This window comes from Plecotus auritus (assembly GCF_963455305.1).
Source record: "Plecotus auritus genome assembly, chromosome: 14".
NCBI classification, from domain to species: domain Eukaryota; kingdom Metazoa; phylum Chordata; class Mammalia; order Chiroptera; family Vespertilionidae; genus Plecotus; species Plecotus auritus.
The window spans coordinates 13742955-13767063 of NC_137780.1; the positions used below are offsets into that span (position 1 = coordinate 13742955).

Consider the following 24109-nt stretch of genomic DNA (forward strand, 5'->3'; position numbering starts at 1 on the left):
CCTTTCACTGCACAACTGATTGCCATAGAACTCAGGGCTATAGGATAACAATAAACCTTTATTATCTCACCATTCCTGTGGGTCAGGAACTCAAGACCAACATGTGACAGGCCTGGGGAAGCGACTTCAGCGCTGCTGCTCAGAGAGGGGGAAAGCAGGAGGTGGGCGGACGTCACTGGCTCAGAGCAATTCTGAAATCCCGTGCAACACAGGCAACTCCTAATGAGAAGTCAAGGCCTGGTGCTGCCCTCGCGGCTCTAGCTTCTGTTTTCTGAGTCATGAAGGCAGCTCACGTTTGAAGCTATGGAGTATTCCCAGCATCTTTCCTGCCTGGAGAGGTTCAGAGATGCAGAGACCACTTTTCACTGTACTGTCTCTGTCCCTTTCAGTCCAATTCAACCCTCTTTAAAAGAAAAAAAGAGAGAGAGAAAATAAAGAAAAAAACGTTGTGGGTCTCCTGTGAATCTTAGGGTTCACTCCATAATAAGGCCACACCCAAAAATCTCTCCAAGACAGGTGCCCCTGCTCCTGGAAGCTCTGCTGAGGCTGCGGAGGGACAACTCTCTAATGTTCCTAGAACCCCGTTGTCTGACTAGAGTTCTTTGAGGAGAGCTTCCCCAGGTCCTCGAGGATTGTAAAGCTTCATCGTAGACCGTGTTTTCCTGGGAATGCCCTGGATTTTATCTTTCCCGGAATCCATTTCTTCATTTTAGCAACACGGGTCATATGAAGAGGCTAGGGTTTCAGACTCCACTTGCTCCTTTTGGTTTACCAGTACTTCCTTTAGCTGATCTCTCTCCTGTTGCCTCTCAGATATACACTGCGAGGAGGAACTAGGAGTATCTTCAACATTCTGCTTAGAAATCTCCTTCGCCAGATCACCTAGTTCACTGTGTACATTGTCACGCTTCCATGTTATTGCAGATGACAGAGCTGCTAAACTTCCTGCCACTACAGAACAAAGATTCCTTCCCCAATTTCCCAGTGACATTCTTCTCACTTTTCTTTTTTTCTTTTTTTTTTTTTTATATATTTTATTGATTTTTTACAGAGAGGAAGGAAGAGTGATAGATAGTCAGAAACATCGATGAGAGAGAAACATCGATCAGCTGCCTCTTGCACACCTCCTACTGGGGATGTGCCCGCAACCAAGGTACATGCCCTTGACCGGAATCGAACCCGGGACCCTTCAGTCTGCAGGCCGACGCTCCATCCACTAAGCCAAACCGGTTTTGGCTCACTTTTCTTTAAGCTCTCACCCACAGCCTTCTCAAAGGCCGTGAGACTTCTACTCACAGACTACCTAAGGCTCTTCAGGCTTCCAATGAGGCCTCAAAATCTTCCAGCTTGTAGTCTGAAGTATGAGACCTGGCATCCTGGGTCCCTGCTAGAAATATTAACTGTTTGAAAGCCGTGTGTTTCAAAAGCCTGGTTGAAAGTAATACCTTTCCAATTTCCTAAATCATCTTCTACTATTTACTTACTTGAAAAAACATTCTAAATGTTATGCTAGGAATAAGTCAGGCATGGAAGACTGGACAATAAGTATTATGATCTTCCCATTTTACTGGCATCTACTTTGAGATGTTTTAAGAACATTCCAGCAGTATATGAGTATCTCATTTGCGTTTTAACAGGCGTTAAGGACTTACTATGCGTGGGGCATTAGAGTGGCAAAGATGAACAAGAAAACCAGGATGTAGAATTGAGGGCAGGTGAAAGTTTTATCACTCCCCTACCTTTTCCAGGATGTCAACCCTGCCTAGTCCGTACTCCCAGAGCACTCTATTTTATTTTTAATAACAACAGTCATGACAGCTAATACTTATGAAGCGCTTACTATGTGCCTGGTATAATTCTAAGCCTTTCACATAATTTAACTCAGTCTTTACAATCATCCTCAGGAGGTGAGTAAAACTATCATTATCTCCACTTTACAGATGAGGAAATGGGCATCTTAAACAGTGTTTACCCCTCATTAGACTGTGGATCCCATGACAACAGGTGACCTGTTTCTGCATCCTCATGTCCTCCCCAGTCTACCGCGCATATTTTTCTATAATTAAAGAAACTAGTTTATCCAAGTACTAGAAATGAGCATGGACAAGTTCTCTCTCCTCAAAAGCACAAGGTGATAGGTAACAACACTTCCTGGACCTAGGAAAAATGGTGGGGGCTAAGTAAATATCTGTAAAAACCTACATAAAAGTTTATCAATTCACTGGTAAACACAACTATTAAGACCTAAACTTTTATAAGCAAGTCTAATGTAATGGTAATATATTTTACCAGTCATTGACAATTGTTGTAGAAAACAATTGTAGTCAATGAAAAGCTATGCATCCTCCTTATGTTCCCCTTGCTAATTGTTATATTCTAGCTCTTTCCATTGTCTTTGAGCTACTCTGCAAGTCTTCGGAAGTTGTAGGTAACTGATTGATTTATAGATTCTTCTCTATCCAGTAGTGATTTTAATAAACTTTCTCCTGTGCAAAAACCAGTTTTGCCCTCATTTGCAATTCACCTCAACATTCTTTTACTGCATTTGGTTTTTTGCTCTTTTGACTTTTCCTTTGAATACTTAGAACATCTGTCTGGTTCACTTATATCGTGTGAGTAAAATAAAAATGTTAACAAGTGTCCATTTCTTCAAAAAAAAAAAAAAAGTAAGTGACAGAGAAGTAAGCGATTACAGGGTAATACCCATTAAAGTACATGGAGGAAAAAACAAATAAATATAAGACCTAATACTTTGGACGATATAATTTGGGTATTTTTAACTGACCTGGTATTATTTGGGTTGCTCTATTGGATTCATCACTATAAAACCTGTGACAGCCAGTTTCATTGCATACTGATTTAAAAACAACATGAAAACCTTCCCATAATTGATACACTACAAACGCATCATCCTCAGATCACAGGCTAGAAACTGAAATTGGGATCCTGCAAAGAGATTAATTAAAGTTAAATTGGGGATCATTGTACAAACATATCCCCTAATTCACTCTCTCTTCAGAATACCAAACTATCATTTTTTTTTTTAAAGAAGGAGTACAAGTTTAGAACCCCTGGGACCAGACAAATCGGCCGCATTTTAGAACACCCTCCATGGGGCTAACGTTCAGAGAAAGCCTGCGTGCCGGATTTCCAAGCCGCCCTCCAGCCAGGCTGCATCTCCTGCAAATCTGATTGGAAGCTGAAGTACAAACATCAGAACTACAGATATCAAAACTCTTTGTGGCAGACGCTGTGGGCTGACTAACACGACATTAGTTCCCAGTTCCCTTTCCCACCGCCCCTCCTCTACAAGGACTGAAAGCCAGCTACTGGCCTCCTCACTACGGGGACCCATAACCCAGTTCTACACAACAGGACATAAAAGGAGTTCTGATCCCGCGCTGCTGGGAAAGCGGCTGCTGTCCTAATAAAGGGGACCCCGCGGCTGACACCAGCCCCCTCCCACTTGCTTGCCTTGAACAGCAATGGAATGCTTGTTGGTCCAGCCACTGAGAGAGCTTGGAGCAGCAAGTGTATGAATGCAAAAGCCAACAAGGCGAAGGCGAAGCAGCAGAAAGAGGGAGCTGGCATCTCTGATGCCTTCACCCTTATCTCCTCAACGACCAGCACTGCCCACCTTTACCCTCCTGAAGGGGAAGAAGTAAAGCTGTTTTTGTATGTTGCTGTTGGCTGGATTTTCTGTTATTTTTAGCAGAATCCTGCCTTACTAATACATTTACAAACTTGTAGGAAATTTGGTGTACATTTCCTCTAATTTTTTTAAAAAGTTATAGAACTTGTATAAATAAAGAAGTCATACTGATGCCAAATAAGTGACACATTACTATATCCAGGAGGTCCCAAGTGTTTTCCCTCAATAATATTTTTCTGGTTATCAAAGTAACATATTCACTTTATAACAAAACACGGAAAAATATACTGAAGAAAACAACTCATTCCCCAGAGTTAATCACTTTTAATATTTTGGTATATATAAAACTATGCTTTTTTATTTTTATAAATTGAGATTGTGCAGGATATACTTTACTAAGTAATATATGCACAAAGTAATAATTCAGTGACATATGAAAGGATATAAGACTAAAAAGTACCTCTTTCACCACACACACACCCACACACACACACACACACACACACACTCTCCATTCCACTTCTCAAAAATAACCACTTTTAATGCTTTAGGCCAGTGGTCGGCAAACTGCGGCTCTGTTGACTAATGAGTTTGCTGACCACTGCTTCAGGCATTAGGACTCTGTTTCTTAATATATCATCTGACTTCTCACCATGAAGGTGAGAAACTGAGTTCCCCTTCACCCTTCTTCCCAATTTGTATTACTTTTATTTTCACCTTCAGTTTTTCTAGTGGTTGATATTATAATGTTAGAAAAACACATTTAAGCCTCTATTTCCTGACCCAGGAATTTTACATAGAATGCCTTAGCTTTTAACTTTGAAGATAAGGAAATTAGTGTTCTCTGTTTTTTGTTTTTCTTTTTCTTTCTCTTTTTTGAAAGGAAATTAGTGTTACGGCAAACGTTTTTAGTCATACAGTTCAACCACAGGATTAAAATGTGACTGCCATTTGGTCTTCTCCAATCCTGAGTGAGAAAGGAAAAAACGTGTGTGCTTGCTGCTTTCGCACTAATCCATTTAATTTAAGGAAAAGTGTGGAAGATGGAAGGAATATCGTAACAGAGAACAAATACAGAAAACAGCTAATGAGCTTGCAAATCCTGTGAGAAACTGAAATACACTGTCACAAACATGAATTTTTAAGTTACACAAGGTGAAGCCCTGCATTCAGGCCAGACAACGGGAGAGGAGCACTGATGATTACACGGGTCTTCTCGAAAGACAAGCAGCCCAGCGCCCACAGGGAGGCCAAAGGCGCTGGCAGAGGTGCCTGACCACGGAGCCCCGGGAGCACCAATGATCTCTCAGAAAGGCAAAGCATCAGCAGGGTAGGAAGAAAAAGCACTGAAAAGGGCAAGCAGGCTTATTGTTTTTATAGACGGAAACATGGAGGAGCCTAAATATTAAGTATTAGTAAACTTGTTATCAAATTTAACAACCTATAATAATAAAAGGGTAATACGCTAATTAGACCGGACGTCTTCCGGACGTCCTTCCTGACCAAGCCAGGGCCAGAGGGAAGCCAGCCCAGGTCCTGGGTGCCTGTAGGCGGCCGGAGGAGGGAAACAGCCCGGGTCCCGGGTGCCAGAGGGAAGCCAGTGCCAGCAGCCAGGGGAAGGAAGGCCTACTCTTGCACAAATTTTCATGCATTGGGCCTCAAGTGTTCTATAAGATTATTGAATAACAGCAGCTATTGTTTAACTGTTTAGTATGTCCCACGCACTGTGATAAGAGCTAATCAAACATTCTGATCATTGAGTCTTACACCCATATAAAATAGACATTATCATTTCCATTCTACAGGTGAGAAATTGAAGGCGTATTGAGATTAAGTATTTTGCCCACAGTCACTAATAAATGACAATGCTAAGACTTGAAGTTGAGGCCCATCCTTTTAACCTCTGGACAAAACTGATGGTCTCTGAGTACTTAAGTACAAGCAAAGTAGATGAATGGGAAGACTAGATTTACTAAAAGCAAGTTACAAAAACTAGTGCCATAGCACACACGTCTCTAAGACATGTCGTAAAGTGTTTATGATGCCATTTATGCGAAGTGAGACAAAGCAAAAATATCCAAATGTTTACACAGAACCAAGTGTAAAAGGATCATTTCTTTAATCATCCCTCCTCCTGTATCCTGCCCAATTGATTTCTTGAATCCCAATCTCTTGACAAGAGGCAAATACTACTTCTGGTTTGGCAAGTATCTTTCTGGTTGTGAAACATTTAAGGGAAATTTGGGTTTTGTTTGGCACATCGCACGTAACAGAGGTTACTTCTGAGAAGGAAAGTTGGAGTGAAGGAAGCATATCAGACTCTATGTACTGCTTGAATCTTTTACAGAAGGAATTTTATAGATAACAAAATTATATATTTTGTAGATAACTTAGATAAAACAATTTTTTTGAATCCTGATGATGCTCAAAGAAAACAGGGCAAGGATGACTTCAGTGGCCCCTTGGAAGGGAAAAGTTTGATGGATTAGACTGCACAGCAACGTAAAGCTTTTTTAAAAATATTTTTATTGATTTCAGAGAGGAAGGGAGAGAGAGAGAGAGATACAAACATCAACGATCACAGAGAATCATTGATCGGCTGCCTCCTGCACGCCCCACACTGGGGATTGAGCCCATAACCCAGGCATGTGCCCTTGAATGGAATCAAACCCAGGACCCTTCAGTCCGCAGGCCGACACTCTATCCACTGAGCCAAATCAGCTAGGGCACAATTTAATGCTTTTATATGACAAAACATACATACCATAAAGTTTAAAGGTATATTCAAGCCAGGAGAAATATGTACAACAACAACAAAAAATTAATAAAACAATGGTACTGGAAATATACAAAAAGCTCTTACAGATAAATACGGACATGTAAAATTTACAAGCCTCATATATAAAAATTGAGTAAGGACAAAAGCAAGCAATTCATTTGACTTTAAAAAATGGCTTTAAAGCATTAATGCAAAGTTAAACCTCGGTAACAAAGATAATGTGAAATAAAACAGCAAAATAATGGCCAAAACTAACAATAACAACACCCAGTGATGGCACATCGCACGTAACAGAGGTTACTTCTGAGAAGGAAAGTTGGAGTGAAGGAAGCATATCAGACTCTATGTACTGCTTGAATCTTTTACAGAAGGAATTTTATAGATAACAAAGCAGAAACTAGTTACAAAGGCGTTTCAGAATGTCACTGGCAGCCTCTGGACCACACACTGGAATCTGTATGTGACCCTTTAGGTGAAACTGGAGGAGTGACTGCCCCTTAGCCTGCAGTGACACCAGGGGAGCTGACAGCGACACTCTCCCCTGCAGGGAGCGTCCGCAGCGCTGTGCTCACTGCAGGTCTCACATTCTCAGAGAAATGTTGACACACTGCGATGTTTACACCGTAGGGCACCGAGGTTATGTGTGAGAGGGCTGGACACCGTGTCATACAATAAACAAACTAAAGAAAAGAGAATATTTTGCTTCAAAGGAGGATTTTAGGGAAGACATCAGAGCAATCTTTTTTTTTTATTAAAATAGTTGTTCTTTTTTTAAAATATATTTTTATTGATTTCAGAGAGGAAGGGAGAGGGAGGGATAGAAATACCAATGATGAAAGAGGATCACTGACTGACTGCTTCCAGCATGCCCCCCACTGGGGATGGAGCCCATAACCCAGGCATGTGCCCTTGACCGGAATTGAACCCGGGGGGACCCTACAGTCCACAGGCTGTGCTCTATCCACTGAGCCAAACCGGCTAGGGCACAGCAATCTTGAAATACCTGAAAACCTATATGACATGGAAAACTATTTGTTTATATTGCGCCCACTGCCCTCACCAAAACCCTATCCTGGATGTAGGTCGCTTCCAGAACTGTGTTCCCGGCCAGGCCTCTGCTGCCCCAAGTCTAGTTCCTTGTCCTGAAATCTGTGATATAGAGCTGTTTGAACTTCTAGAACTTTCTTCCTCCCCCTCATTCATTCATCAAAGACTGATTAAGAACATTCTACATTCAAGGTACCGGTAGACCCCTGGGGGAAAGAAATGCAGATGTAGTAGACACAGTTCCTATCCTCAGGAAGTTTTCGAGGGAGAAGCAGAAAAAATGGATCTATTTAATAACCAGCCAATCTGAAGCCACAAGGAAGCAAAGGCATGGAAGTGAGGTCATATTCTAGACAGGAGAAATCATTCTAACTTTGAGACTACGATAAAAAAAAAAAATGTTGAGAGGACATTGGAACCTGGCCTTGAAGGACATACAAGATTTTCATTGACAAAGGCAAAGGAAAAATATATGCCAAGCAAGAAAACTGGCGTAAGCAAAAACATACATAGAAGAAGATAGAGTGGTGGGTGCATGGTTATTATCACATGAGCAGGAAACAAATTCACAGTCATAGTTGGAGATTTTACCCCTCTCAGTAACTGATAGAACTAAAAACAAAAACAGTAAAGATATGGAAGAGATGATGCGCGATCAGCCATCTTAACCAGTTAACTGCCACGATACTTTGAATTTAATTAAAAAAGGTCTGCTGCTTGTGTCTATAGACCAGCCGTGGGCAAACTACGGCCCGCGGGCCGGATCCGGCTGTTCTATCCGGTTCTCTTGCTCTCCCCTCCGCTCCTTTACTTTGAATTTATATTAGTTCACACAAACACTCCATCCATGCTTTTGTTCCGGCCCTCCGGTCCAGTTTAAGAACCCATTGTGGCCCTCGAGTCAAAAAGTTTGCCCACCCCTGCTATAGACGCTTATGGTGTACAAACGGTTAACCACACATTTATAATACTACATCCACAACAGCTTAAAATCAAAGTGATCAAACGGTGGACCATTAAAAAATATCACAAAAATTTCAGAGAATCTTCTGTAATTATAATCTAATGTAATACAGAAATCACTAACACTAAGATATCTAAAAACCCTTATATATTTTGAAATTAAGCAATACTTTTCTAAATAACTCAAGGTTCAAAGAAATCACAAGTTCGAAAACATTTACACTAAATGACAATGAAAATACAATATCAAAACTTGTGAGACAGTTAAGCAGTGAAGTAAGATAAATCCATAGCTTTAAATTCTTAGACTTACTTGAAAGAAAAAAGTAATATTTTATCTTAAGAAGCCAGAAAATGACAAGCAAATGAAAATAATTAAGAGCACATGCAATAAAATAGAAAACAAAGGGGACAAAGAAAATAAACAAAGCAAAAATGTGGTTCTTTCAAAGAATAAAATGTATAAACACCTAGCAAGACGGATCAAAGAAAAAGAGAACACAATTGATAATATGAGAATTTAATAAGGGGATTATCATTATAGATCCTGCAGATATTAAGAACAACCTTATATCTAACAAATCAAAAACTGGAATGAAATGGAAAAATTCCTTAAAAAACACAACTTACCCAAACCAACCCAAGATGAAACAGAAAATCTGAATAGCCCTATATCTATTAAATAAATGGAATTACTTATCAAAATTCTTCAACCCAGCTGGCTTCACTGATGCATCTTATCAAACATGTAAGGAGGAAATAAAACCTACCTTATGCAAATTCCTTCAAAAAGGAGGAGGGAATACTTCCTATTACAATCTATTTTATGAGTCTAGCATAACCAGTATACCAAAACCTGAAATGAAAATTATAGATCAATATTCTGGTAAAAAGAAGGAAGAAGAAAAAAGTAAAAGAAGAAAGAAGAAAGAAGGAAGAAGGAAGAAGGAAGAAGGAAGAAGGAAGAAGGAAGAAGGAAGAAGGAAGAAGAAGAAGAAGAAGAAGAAGAAGAAGAAGAAGAAGAAGGATCCTTCATAAAACATTAGTAAATCAAAACTGGTAATATATAAATCCCATCATGACCAAATGGGATTGATTCCAGCAATGAAAGTAACACACCATATTAACAGAATGAAAAAAGGGAAGTGGTCATGTCAATAGATATGGAAAATCTTTTGAAAAAATTGAACACTCATTCATGATTTAAAAAAACACACACACACAAACTCTCAGCAAACTAGGACAGGAAAGGAACTTTCTCCACCCGATAAAGGGCAGCCGTGGAAAACCTACAGCTAATACGACACTTCGTGTAAAGTAAATGCTTTCCCAGGAAGATGAGAAATAAGGCCACGATGTCGACTCGCATAATTTTACTCAACATTGTACTCGAGGTCCTAACCAGTGAGTTAACCAGACAAATCAAGTGGAAGCACAAGGACTGGAAAGGAAGGAGGGGAACAGAGGCTCTCTGCAGATGACTAGGCCATCTGCACAGAAAAGCTTAAAAGTAACTTGAATAAGAATTGGGCAAGGTGGCGGATACAGTCAGCACACCAAACTCGACTGTTGATTGGGAAGGGGTGTGTGGGTGGGTGTGTGGGTGTGTGGGTGTGTGTGGGTAGGTGGGTGTGTGTGTGGGTGGGTGTGTGGGTGGGTGTGTGGGTAGGTGGGGGTGTGTGTGGGTAGGTGGGTGTGTGTGTGGGTGGGTGCGTGGGTGGGGTGTGTGGGTGGGTGGGTAGGTGTGTGGGTGGGGTGTGAGGGTGTGGGTAGGTGTGTGGGTAGGTGTGTGGGTGGGGGTGTGGGTAGGTGTGTGGGTGGGGGGTGTGGGTAGGTGTGTGGGTGGGGGTGTGGGTAGGTGTGTGGGTGGGGGTGTGGGTGGGTGGGGGTGTGGGTGGGTGTGTAGGGGTGTCTAGCAGCAGCCATGGAATTCTGTAACTCTAGAATGCATGTGAAAGCTATCATTTGAGGGTTCTCTGCATTTGGCTTACTTGGTTAAAATTTTCAAAACAAAGCAATTGAAACTGTAAGAGAAAAGCAAATTTCACAATGTAAATACATCAAATCTCAGAGTTTTAAATGTCATTACCAACAAATTTAATTTTTCTACGTTTCTTCTCCACTTACAACATCAATAGTCAAAGGGAGCCCTAGCCGGTTTGGCTCAGTGGATAGAGCATCGGCCTGTGGACTGAAGGGTCCTGGGTTCGATTCCGGTCAAGGGCACATACCTCAGTTGCAGGCTCAATCCCTGGCCCTAGTCAGGGCACGTGTGGGAGGCAACCAATCCATGTGTCTCCCTCACATCGATGTTTCTCTCTGTCTTTCCTTCTCCCTTCCCCTCTCCCTAAAAATCAATGGAAAAATATCCTCGGGTGAGGATTACAAAACAAAACAAAAAAAAAGTCAAAGTGAGCTTCTCTAATGTATCACGTGGTTATATGGTCACTACCACAGCCCTACTCTTCTATGGAAAACGCTTGCTGTCGAGTAGTAAACAGGAAATCATATGGTCATTTTCTTTTTCCTTAATCATTTCATAATTTGTTTCATAAGTCACTTTGTGAATAAGACAAGAACAAAAGGCACACAAGTACCTACAAAGTGAAGGAGAAGGAAAGGCCCTTGGACATGGATGTACCCCCAAAACTGTGCATTTTCTTTTCTATAACAACTTATAACTGACTGCACCAAAACAATCACTCATGCAAACATAAACTCAGCCTACAGTCTTTATGTTCCTAAGGTATATTTCGCATAGTGGGATTAAGCTACTTTGTAAGACAACAGACTTATCAAGTTGGAGCTTGTAATGACCAAATACTAATATTCTGGTTCATCTAACAGAGCATTTCATAAAACATGAGACAAATGTAATTCATAGGACAGTTTACAGATAGTGGAGATCACAAGTACCAGGCACACCAAGGGGAAAAGTTATCTGAAAGCACAAGCTGGTTATAGACACAGAACACAACACGGAAACTCAAGCTGTTCAAGACGTCAATACAAGAAAAATGTAAGGAATTAACGTATACTTGCATGTACGCAGCATTGTCATCAATCAAAATGTTTTAATTTTATTGTTTAAGGTATTACAAATGGTAGTACATAGGTCTCTTTTTTTTCCCCACTGACCTCCCCCGGCCTCCCCTACCCCCGGCACTTGCCCTCGTCCCCCCGCCCCCAGTGTCTTGAGTCTGTTGGTTGTGCTTATATGCATGCACACAAATCCTTCAGATGATCTCTTACCTTCGCCCCCCCAACCCTCCCCTACCTTCCCGCTGTAGTTTGACAGTCTGTTCGATGCTTCTTTGCCTCTATTTTTGTTCAACAGTTTGTAATGTTCTTTATTATCCATAAATGAGTGAGATCATGTGGTATTTATCTTGCACTGACCGGCTTATTTCACTTAGCATAATGCTCTCCAGAATCAAAATGTTTTTAATGACAAAACCACCTTTCAATTGGTACCAATTCCAAAACAGTACGATTATGAGTTGACTAGAAATACATAACTGATTTTAATTTGTTATCAAGGAGCTGGCTGTCCACATTTATAAGAGATTACATACTCAGGTTTTTAAGAAATAACACTATTAAGCAAACACAATTTTGTAAATCACAATCAGCCCTTGATCAATATTACTGCAGTCTACTTAATTCTGCAACTTAGACCTTTTAAGCTGGTTGAACTTTATTAATGCGGCAAGTTTCTTCACAGCAAATATTGCCACTAGCTATAATGAAACAAAATAAGAAAGCAAATTTGACATCTAGGTTAGAGATATTAGTCACCTAGAGTATGCCTCTGGGCTGGTCTGAGAAGGAGATGATTTCACAAGTGCTCAAAATGCATACAGATGGCTCCTCTGTGCAGCCAAACTGTGGGGGCTCTGCCTGGACCCCGAGGAGAAAGCTGCAGGCTCCGTGTTTGCTACATTACATTTCTTTTACTGTCATCTTTAGCATCAACAATACCATGTTAATGTTTTCTCTCAATTAATAATACCACTTTGCAACCGCTCCAGAAAAGTACAGAAAGAAACGTTTCCTTACTATTTGCCACTCATAAAGCATTTACGCTACACAACACCAATAATTATCTGTTGTTGTTTTCATTTTCCTGGAAGATATTTACTGAAGAACAACTTTAAAAAAAGTACGAACAAAATGAGATTATACCTGAAAAGGAGCTAACAAGAACTGATTCAGCAATGCTGGTTTGAGAAAAAGGACGGGCATTGAAAGTAAGGGCTATAGCGTGACTTTTTTATATGCTAGTAAATACCCTTTATTAATAGTTTATGAGTTTAAAAAACACTCCTCGACAAGCATGACCTCGTAATGTTTAAAACCACATGGTGAGGTAACGAAGGCAGATAGTATCATATTTATTCTTGAATGAGAACACACCAAAGTTCAGGTGATAACTATCTGCCCAGGGTGTTTACAATAACACTGCTCTTCTGGAAGAAATCCTTTGAACCAAAATATAGCCAAACACCAACAGATTATATAGTGAAATTTACACAAAATTATTATTAAAATTATATTGAAATTTCTAAAGGAATAAATTAAGAATGGTGGAGGAAAAAAAGGAACCAATTTGGTTTCCCCTAGATTTCAACGAATGCTTTCAAGAATACAATTAAACACTACCGTACAAACCTTCTTTCAGTGAGTCTAACTTGTTATAAGTACAGGAGAAACACATAAACTGTAAAAATTGACAGAGGCCATTACCAGCAATCCCAGTCTTTCATTCACAAATATACCCAGATAAACAGGGATCACCAGATAGCTAAAGAAAACCACCACCACCAAAAACAACACCCAATAACAAAAGAAACAAAATAAGCAAATTGAAGGAATTGTTCAAAGAGGAGAATAAACTTCAAAATAAAATGTATGTAGTGTCCTAAGAATAAGACACTAATGTTATGTTAAGTAAAATAAGAGCAGGTGCCATAACCTATAAAGAAAGAAGTCCTGAGAATATAAAGTAATAACTGAAATATAAAATTCAATGAAGGGCTAGAATAAAAGGTCAAGAAACAAAGAGGAAAAAACAGGCATGGCAAAATGAAAGAAAACATTTAAAACAGCGCACTGCTAGAGAAGCTCTAAGAGAATTTAAAAAACAGAAAACATAAAGGAATACAGGGAACACAGAAGGGAAAAAATAATAAAAGAAATATAGGCGACTTCCCAAAACTGAAGAAAGACATAAAAGTCTGCAGTTTCAAAGGGTCCACCGTGTGAATGAATTACAGAATGAGCAAACAAGGACTACAGCTTATTCTCTGTAGTTTCATAATCCCACGGGTAAAAAGCTTCCAGAGAACAATGCAGGTTACCTACAAAAATTCTTCATGCCAGTGCCAAGCCTCTCAGCAGTAAACTGGTTACTAAAAGGTAATGGAATTCAACCTTCAAAATCCTGAAGGAAAACTATTTGAAGCCTGAATTCTATACCCAGCCAAGGTATGTACCAGGTGTGGAAGTGAAAAGGACATTCTCAAACACTGTGTGGACAAGCACGCACACACCCTTTCTGAAAAGATTACTTCAGGAAGTGCTCTAGAAAATTTCAAAATAAATACCAGAGAGAGAGAGAGAGAGAGAGGACATCTAAGAGATCATAGAACTTGTCCAAGAACGCAATTAAATAGCATGATATCAGCTGATCATATCCATATAAAAAGGCAATTCACATTAGAACGTCAACAAATAGTATGATTTCAAAACTGGATAACCAAGTGATGTTATAAAGGCATATACAGTCTTCTACCAAAAGGGGGGAAATGTGGCAATTAGAAAATCCAGGAAAAAAACAAAACAGTTATAGCCCAAACTAGAAGCCAAACTAAAGTATGAAATGATCTTGAGTACCAATAGCGTGTAAGAAATTCATCTGCTCTCCCATCACATGCATCATACTACTTTGTTTATAGTTAATATTGTTTACATAGCATAATAGTGATTACTGTTTTTTTGGAATCAAGTGTAACTATTAAACCTTGATGATATAAAATAAATGTTACAGTTAACAAATTGGAGAAGAAATGTGAGGAAATCAAGGTAAAGATTATAAGGGGTACTAATTTTTCTTAACTTATGAAGTGGCAAGATTATGTCTAAATAATTTATAGAATTAATGATGCAATAAATTTAACTATAAAGGCTCCCAAAAAAAGAAAAAAATGAAGAGAGTAAGTATTAAAAGTAAAACATCTCATTTTTTCACAATGGGGATATACTAGATTACTTAAGATCAGTCAAAAATAAAGTTTAGCACATTATATATAAAATTGGGATAATCAGCAGAAGAATTAAAAAGAAATAAGGTCTGCACTGACCTATGAACCAGGAGGTCACGGTTTGATTCCCAGACAGAACACATGCCTGGGTTGTGGGCTCCATCCCCAGAAGGGGGCGTGCAGGAGGCAGCCAGTGACTCTCTCTCATCACTGATGTGTCTTATCTCTCTCCCTCTTCCTCTCCCTTCCTCTCTGAAATCAATAAAAATACATTTTTTAAAAGAACTAGAAAAGGTCTAAAATGGTTATCTCTGAGGATAGGAACTAGTTGGAAGAGGTAGAGGGTAGAAAGAGTTTTACTTGGCGTTTTATACCTTTGTGTATTATTCAAAGTCTTATGTTTATAAGACTATTACTTCCCCAAATTAATGCACGCATACACACACACACACACACACACACACACACACACACACACGCATCACTAGAATTCTCTTTCCCTAACCAATGCAGGAAAAACACCGAGAAATTCTATTTTATTTTTTTCCCTTTTTCTATATCCCATGTACTATATACCAACCTCTATAATGGTATTTCAGAAGAGACACAATTAATTAAACAGACTCAACAACCACTCTAAACCCTTGATAAAAGGTGGTGATGGCAACAGCTTACATTTATGTTAACATTGCCAAAGCCGACCCACATCCATGATCTTAAAAATACCTTCTTTCACACAGCGGTGAAATCTGAAAATGCTTTCCAAATTTCTACAATGAGGATAACATAAAGACATTAAACTGAACACAACTGGTCAGCCGCTTTGAAAACAGTTCGGCAGTTTTGATAGAGTTAAACATAAACTTACACAGGACCCAGCAATCTCATTCCTAGGTTATAGCCCAAGAAAAACACATCACAAATCACATGCACACACATGTTCACAGCAGCTTTCTTCCTAACAGCCCCAAACCAGAAACAGCCCAAACGCCCAGCAGCTGGTGGACACAAGCTGTGCAATACTACTCACCAAGGAACAGGAACAAACCAATGAAAAACACAACTGTATACAGGAATCCTAAAATCTCAGGCAGCGTGCTTCTCAAACCCTGCTCTCACCCATTATTCTCCCGCGTTTACGTTTTCATTACTGTGCTCAAGGGTCAGAGACCTCAAGTTTTATCCTTGGGGTCTCAGCCCCAGCCCCTTTTTGCAGACCCATCACCATGGTCACCAGAGTAACTAACCACTTCATTGCCATGGTTACATACTCATTGCAGGGCTCCCTAGCTCAGCCCACAGCTAAGCTGTGGCCCATCTGAGGGTACGTGCCACCATCTCTGCAGCCCAGGCCCTCGGGGACCGCATGCCGGGGAAAGGGTCCTAACAGCTCCTCCCCAGCCCGTCTCCAGGCCCCGATGCACAGCCTGCTGGCCTGGCCAGCCCTCTCCCTACCACACGTGCCTTGCTGAGAGCCAGAGGGGGTGAAGGCAGGGTGTCTAGGTCCCGAGGAGGAGAAAGCTAGAAGGGCCTCCTCAGGACGGTACGGGGAGCACAGAGAGGGAGGTCCCTGAGGCCCAGCCTCCGAGCGTGATGAACATGGAGCAGAGGACCAGGCCGCCAGCAGCCTGGCCACAGTCTTTCCACCTTAACACTCAGCCCACCTCCCTGCCCCCTCCGGCCCTCGGCTGTGGCTGCTGGGTCCAGGCTGGGCGACTTTCAGTATTTGTAAGCATCTCAGCAGAACATTTGGAGTGTGCAAAAAAAAAGTATTATGCAACGTGAAAGTAATCAGACTCAAAGGATTACATGTTGTATGATTCTACTTGTATGAAATTGCAAAATTATAGTAACAGCAGAGTAGTGGTTACCAAGGGAATGCAGGAATTTTTTTGGGTGATAGAAACATTCTATGTCATGATTACAGTGTTGGTTACACTCCTTTAAAAGTTTAGCAAAATTCATAAAGGGCACACTTAAAATTGGTATATTTTATTATATGTAAATAACTCAATAAAGCTGATTTTTAAAAGCTCAAAAATACATAATCACATTTAACTATTGTCAACAGCTTTCAGCATAGGTATGAACCACAGACCCTAAAAGAATATTAAAATCACACCTTAAAAGGCAATGTTTAACCAGAAAATGACATCAATAACCGAAAAGTCCTGAGAATGAAAGAGCCCTCATCCTACTCAATGTGGCCACGTGGATAAGCAGTGGTTGCCTAGCAACTAGTCCAAACTCTAGAATTCTAATAAACACATTGACCACATTAGCAGAGGTGATCTCATAGAGGATAAAATGTTTTACATTGAAGAGTTCTTCCTTTAATATTACAAAAGCATAATAATGCATTTGAATTATGTATCTAAAGTGGGAGTAAACAAGAAATACTAAAAGTAGATCATGGAAAACAAAACATAAAATTAAACATAAACACACACACACACACACACACACACACACACACACACACCCTTTCCGCAGGTGGCCTTCCAATCAGCACTTTACTTACCTACTCATGAGATTGTGAATCCAAGAGTTTGTGGGTGAACCCGCCCCCTTTACTACTTTAATCCCTTCCCCTACCACCATCCAAATTGGCTTAATATAACTGGATTATTTGATTTATGTTTACATGTCTTAAAATGCATACAAGTTAGACAATTTTTTTCGATATTAAATCATTCTAAAGATTTCTCTCTGTTATTTGTAGAGTCAGCAGGCAACACTGAACACGAAACAAATTTTATGTAACATACATGCACACAACATACCAGAAAGCCAAACTTGATTATAAATTATCAAAATAAAGAATTACAGTCCGGCTGGCATGGCTCAGTGGTTGAGCATCAATCTATGAACCAGGAGGTCGTGGTTCGATTTCCAGGTTGCGGGCTGGATCCCCAGTGTGGGGCGTGCAAGAGGCAGCCGATCAATGATTCTCTGTCATCATTGATGTTTCTCTCTCTCTCTCTCTCTCTCTCTCTCTCTCTCTCCCTCTCTCCCCTTTCCTCTTTGAAATCAATCAATCAATATATATATATATATATATATATATATATACACACACACACACACACATATATATATATCTTTAAAAAAAGTTATAAAGAATCCTTGAATAACAAGCACATTCCTAACACACATGCTAAATATCATTTCTCTCTTACTGGACATAGTACATCACAGTTTACTTTGTTAACAGCATCAGAAAAAAATATCAACTTCCAAGACACCACTAAGTGTTAGCACACTTACCAACCACATGTTTTGGTTTTGTTGCACACTTACCCCTCTTCTGAACCCAACCTTCTTTCACAACGGTAACATCGCTCATGGTGGCTCCCCGCTAGCCCCCAACTTGGAGAAATGGGAGTTTGTGATATCAGCTTTGGGGTTTTTATCTGCTGCTGCTGCCCTTCCCACTCTCTAGTGATGACTCAGCCTGGAAGGAAGTATTGAAGAAAGAATGTCTTTTTTTTCCATTCTTGGAGATCACACAGCAATAACAAACAACTAATTCTTTGTCAATGTCTTCAATGGGCCTGACCTTACATAAAAGTCGAGCTCTTCAAACTGGGGGACGTATTTATTAAATAGTTGTATAACGAACACACTTCCCTCGTCTTGTGACAGGTTTCAAATGATAGTGAAACTTTTAACCTAAGAGGCTGCAACAAGAAAATGTCTTTCAGAAAACCACTGTCACACCTACCCAAAGGATACAGAACATTTGTTTGCTGATGTGCGTTTGAGGCCGAAGGCAAGAGAATGAAAGTGAAGTGGACTAAAAAGTAAATCTTCCATCTATGTCTAATTTCAAAAATCTCTGTCAATTTAAAAATAGTTATGGGAAAGCAATTGTGAATGTTCTTAATTGCTGTGTTTTATGTAAAATACCATGTGCTAAGAAACCAACATGTAGGTATGCCTAGTCTGCTTGGTTCCAGGAAATATTTTAGGTTGATTACAATAAGTACAATATTATAAATAATAATAAATAATACTACATCAACTACTTTTAAAGTAGACAAAGTAACACAGGGAATATGAAAATATAAAAGAAGTATGGAGTATTCAAGATGTGCCAGGAACTCGTAGAGGCGCTTAAACCTGTTAGTCATAGAGGTAACCTTCACAACCCCCTTAGGAGAGTACTATTAACCCATTTCACGGATGGGAAACTGAGGTTCATGGAGATTAAACAGCTTGCCCGATGTGAACACAAAATGATGGAGCCAAGCTGCCTGACTCCACAGCCTGCGTTCTTGAAAACGATGTCCCCTTCAATCAGTGATTTTCTACTAGTGTGCCGCAAGAATTTCTAAAACGTGTAATCATACCAACACAATATACAGATGAAGCATTATAGAACTGTATACCTGAAACCTATATAATTCTATTAACCAGTGTTACCTCAAGAAATTCAACTGAAACAAAACATCCAACACCTGACTATTTAGTCAAGGGCACTGACCTCTTTTCCCTTAGATTATCAAATAAAAGATTGACAACAGCCCTGGCCAGTTTGGCTCAGCGGATAGAGCGTTGGCCCACTGAAGGGTCCCGGGTTCGATTACGGTCAAGGGCAAGTACCTGGGTTGCAGGCTCAATCCCAGACCCTTGTCGGAGCACGTGCGGGAGGCAACCAATCAATGTGTCTCTCACATCAAAGTTTCTCCCGGTCTCTCCCCCTCCCTTAAAACAAACAAACAAAATAATCACCAATACAATGATGTCCAGTGTGACGGAAAATCATACCGCAGAATTTTAGCAATTCGTTTATATGTGCCATGGAAGGAAAAAGGTTGAAATCGCTGCCTTCGGTAAAGATGAAAGGAAGCTGGAGAGAAGTCTGCGTGCATTTGGGAAGATGGGCCACACATTTAGCATGAGCTTTCAGGAAGCCATGCAAATAAGGAAACACTATAGGTTTCAATATTTACAGCACCCATAAGTATTTAAAAAAAAAAAAGAAGTTGCTCAGAAGGAATATAATTCTTCCTGTGACAAAAATCTGAAATTTTATCATGGGTCTTTACAAGACACCTTCTAGTGTAAAAAAACGAAGTCCCCAAAATACCCTCACACACAAACAGCACTGCGTTTTATGGGGTGATTTCTCATCGTCCCTCTCAACCTGAAAAGGGAAATACCAGGATAACAGTGAGTGAAAGCATTTCCCAGAAAAGGCCCAGAAACAGGGCCCGGGCACCAGCGTCAATTTCAGATAACCAGGAAACGGATGGCCGGCCTAGCTCAGGTGCCGGTTCTCAGACTGGGTTTTCATCAGCAGGCCTAGCGGTGAGGAGAGGAGAGACTCCTTGGCTAGTACTAGACTGGATTACGGTTCTTTTTCTGATGCAGATTAAGGGCACAGCCTAGTCATGGAGCAGTCAGGAATCCAGACTCAAAACCCCACAAAGTCTGTGCAGCTGAAGCCAAGACCAAGGCCATCGTGTGGCCTGGGGCTGCCGCCGGACCTCCAGGCAGGGCCCAGCCTGTCCTCAAAATCGTCAGGCCCTCCTACTGTAGGGAGTGCAAAGGGATATTAGAACCTGGGGGTACTTCCCCAAAATATGTTTGACAGGATATTAAAAAGAAACTCTGGAAAATTTTAAAAAAAAAGAAAGATGGAAAAAGAAAAATTCTTTGGTCCAATAAGTTGGGAAAATTCTACAAACCATGTCTCTTTCTCTTGAAACATGACGATAAACATATTAAGCATCTCAGCAAATCCTAAATGTATCTGAACACACAGGGCTCTTTTTGTATTCTTCTTCAGCAGCGTGTACTGGTATCCAGGAGCGCCCGTTAGGAAATGCCACAGGATGCGGCCACATAATTCAAGACAAGACTCATTTCACCATTATAAGCAGGCAACACACAAAGAAACCACAAAACCCTTCCGTCAAGAACCCAAAGATCATTTTAATTTCGTTTATGAAACTTCCTGAAGACCTCACCATGGTCAGCTGGCTACAGGGCACATACAGAGCCAGATCATAGGAGGGCTAACTCTTTACACAAACAGTTAAAGGGAGTTAAGTGTGGGGAGCACTGGTACAAAACCATGTCCTGTGAGAGCTGCCCGCAGGCCTTCTCTCTGGGTCTGCGGTCGCAAGGGGCCTCACATCCATTAAAGCAATCCTGCGCTTCTGACTATAAAATTATGTCCCACGGGTAAAAGGAAACTCCTCCTGAATACTCCTAGGGTTAGAAATGGAAGAGGTCGGGGATCCATGCTTAGTAATAACCAAAAATAATCCATATCCAGTAAACATATTTAAAATGTGGGCTTTCCTATTAAATAATGTATTACCGTACCCCTATTTAAAAAAAAAAAAAAAAAAAAACAGCCGAAACCGGTTTGGCTCAGTGGATAGAGCGCCGGCCTGCGGACTGAAAGGTCCCAGGTTCGATTCCGGTCAGGGCCATGTACCTGGGTTGCGGGCACATCCCCAGCAGGAGGTGTGCAGGAGGCAGCTGATCGATGCTTCTCTCTCATCGATGTTTCTAGCTCTCTATCCCTCTCTCTTCCTCTCTGTGAAATATCAATAAAATATATTAAAAAACAAACAAACAAACAAACAAACACTAGAAAAACAAAAGTATTGTCAAATGGTTTTTTTTTAAGTGGACATTTCATTGTAAGAATCGTAAAGCTGGAAGCGACCTTCGGTTTACGGTTGAGGGCAAGGTCAAGACAGATGAAGAGACAGGGTCACAGGGCTCCTCTAGGGAGCCCCAACACAGAGCACCAGGCGCGTGCTCTTTCCACCAGCGCGGCCTCCCCAGCGGAAACGGGGGACTGACATCCCACATCACCCAGTCAGTGAATCTCATTTTATAAAGACACTGTTTCAAAAACTAATATTTTAGATTGAAAAAAAAAAGTTCACTGGCGCTTATATATTTAAACTGTTAAAATCTATGTTAAATCAATAGGATAAAATTTATCATCTCTGTGAGGGGCAGTGACCCCACACATTATAGAGATGGCTTTACGCATTTGCATCTTACAATGTGAACGGATTCTACCCATAATCATAACTTTCAGCTTTAAAAATTGCTCCTGAGTATTGACTGAAATGACACATTCTTCGAACATAACTTAAAAGACATTCAAAGGTCAATATGCTAGAAATAAATAAATGCTCGTTTGCATATCAAAACAATGCTACTAACTCATAAGCAGCAAGCTATACTCGTTCATTTTCCTGCAATGACAACATTCCTGTACCTCGTCATCTACCCTCTCCCCCTCAGTCTGTTAAAAATACTAATCTGCAGCTCTAGCTGGATTGGCTCAGTGGATAGAGCATCGGCCCTCGGACTGAAGGGTCCCGGGTTCGATTCTGGTCAAGGGCTTGTATCTCAGTGCAGACTTGATTCCCAGCCTGGGGCCACATTCAGGAGGCAACCAATCCCTGTGCCTCTCTCACATCAATGTTTCTCTCTCTCTCCCCCTCTCCCCCGCCCCTCTGCCTCCCTCACTCCCTTCCACTCTCTCAGAAAAGCAATGGAAAAATATCCTTGGGTAGGATTAACAAAAACAAACAAAAAAACCCCACTAATCTGCAAAATGATGAGCTGGACTGGAAGCATGTAATCTGTTTAGGAAAGCAGAGTGAACTTCACCTCCTCCTAACAGTCCTAACTTCCCTAGAAATCTGTTCTAGCCAATGAGCTATAACAGACAAAATTTGGCTTATTTTTCTTTTAAGCCTACTTCATTAAACATTTCATCACTGGGTAACCTAATTTTTCCCATTCTTACAAAAAAATTGCACACGGAATTCTTGGCAGATTCCATTTAGAATTTACACAAAGTGGTTATAATAAGGGTACTTTTGTTCAGACTATTTGAGAAGTTTGATGATAATAATTGCACCTGAATGTCATTTTACAATTGGAAAAACATTTTCACATCTTTTACCTCATTCAATAGCATTTTTACTTGTAAAACAAGTTGACAGCACCTGACACATAATAGATGCTCAACAAACATGGAATAAACCAGTGGATAAAACAAGGAATGAAGATTCAGCCTTAACAAAAAACAGACTGAACAGCTAACATTCTAAGTCCACAGAAAGCCATCTTAAAACCAAACCTGAACTTGAACATTATGGAAGCACCTATATATAAATCATTAAAATTAGGGTAAATATTCGTCCCTGTCCATTGAAGTACATTTCCTATAGACCTCCATTAACTGTAAGGACTATCACACATTAAAATTATCCTTCTGTTCTCAACATTTTTGACATTTTTTGTTGAGATGCTCCAGTTTCAATTCCCAAACAAATCAAGCATCAACACTACCCAAAATTATCCATTATGGGAGGAAAAAAGAAAAAGAATGGCATATTTTCTTAATAATATGTGTAAGAATATTTTAAAGGTCTCTCTTTACTTAGGACAACCAACCATTCAATTTTAAGCAAAAATTGTAACTTCTTCAAACATCCTGTAAAAGTATCATTCACTCAATCAAACATGTAATATACGTATATCCAGTTAATAAATATGTATTGCTTGTCTGCTCTGTGACAGGGACTACAGTCAGTATACAGGGAGACAAGCAAAACGAAGTATTTAAAATTTGTTCCCAAACCTTTAATAATTTGCTATTAATGTGCTCTCTAGGAATCCTGTGACCAACCAGTAATGACCTGATTTCCCACAGTTACCAGAACGAGTTAAGTGACAGGAAACAAGAGTGACTACACGCAATTCAGGTCTTCAATCAGGTCGGTGTGCTTTCTACCAACCATTATATGAACTCTCGAACATATGTGTAACATTGGAGAATGGCTCTGAACATTTTTTGTATCAAATTATTCTTCAGAAGCCCAGTCAAGCACAATGTTCTCCAATAAATTAGAAATTAAATACCTATCCATGCGGCATCACGAATGAAATTATAACGGGAGAGGAGAAGCTGGGTGACAGGTAAAGGGGCACCTCAGCAAGTCTCTTTTTTACAAACGAAGGTTGTAATGAACCTAGGTTGACCATCTCCTGTGTTCATTTCAAAGTTAAAGGCCACAGTACAGCTCTATACCACAACTTGCTCTAAACTATAAACGTGGCTGTGATTAACATGATGTAGCATAGTACTCGCTCTGCACCACAATTTTTCACATACTTCAGATATGCTAGTCAAACTGCATTAATGAAGGTAACATTTCAAATATATGAGAATGCTGTACTTTGAAATACCAAAGCTGGTGAAGGGTAACCATAATATACTGTTATGGTATGCACCTAGGCACAAGAAATAGGTGAGACTAATGTATGCCGTGAGTGCGGAAAGCTCTGTGAAACTTTTGGAAGGATTTGAGGGAAAAGAAAAATACTGACATGGAAGCGAAATTCAAGGCAACCTGC

General features: G+C 40.2%; 1 protein-coding gene across 8 annotated transcripts in view; it reads right to left on the reverse strand.

Annotated features, from left to right (window-relative positions):
- AKT3 (AKT serine/threonine kinase 3) overlaps nt 1–24109 on the reverse strand; it is a 230038-nt gene that overhangs the window by 200270 nt on the left and 5659 nt on the right. For 6 of the 8 annotated variants that reach the window (XM_080651009.1, XM_080651007.1, XM_080651008.1 and 3 more), the window contains one exon: nt 18005–18158. The exons of the other annotated variants lie outside the window; for them this stretch is intronic. In XM_080651009.1, the coding sequence (XP_080507135.1) occupies nt 18005–18050 (46 nt within the window). In that variant the 5' untranslated portion in view covers nt 18051–18158. The remainder of the gene's footprint in view (nt 1–18004; nt 18159–24109) is intronic. 8 annotated transcript variants of the gene reach the window in all.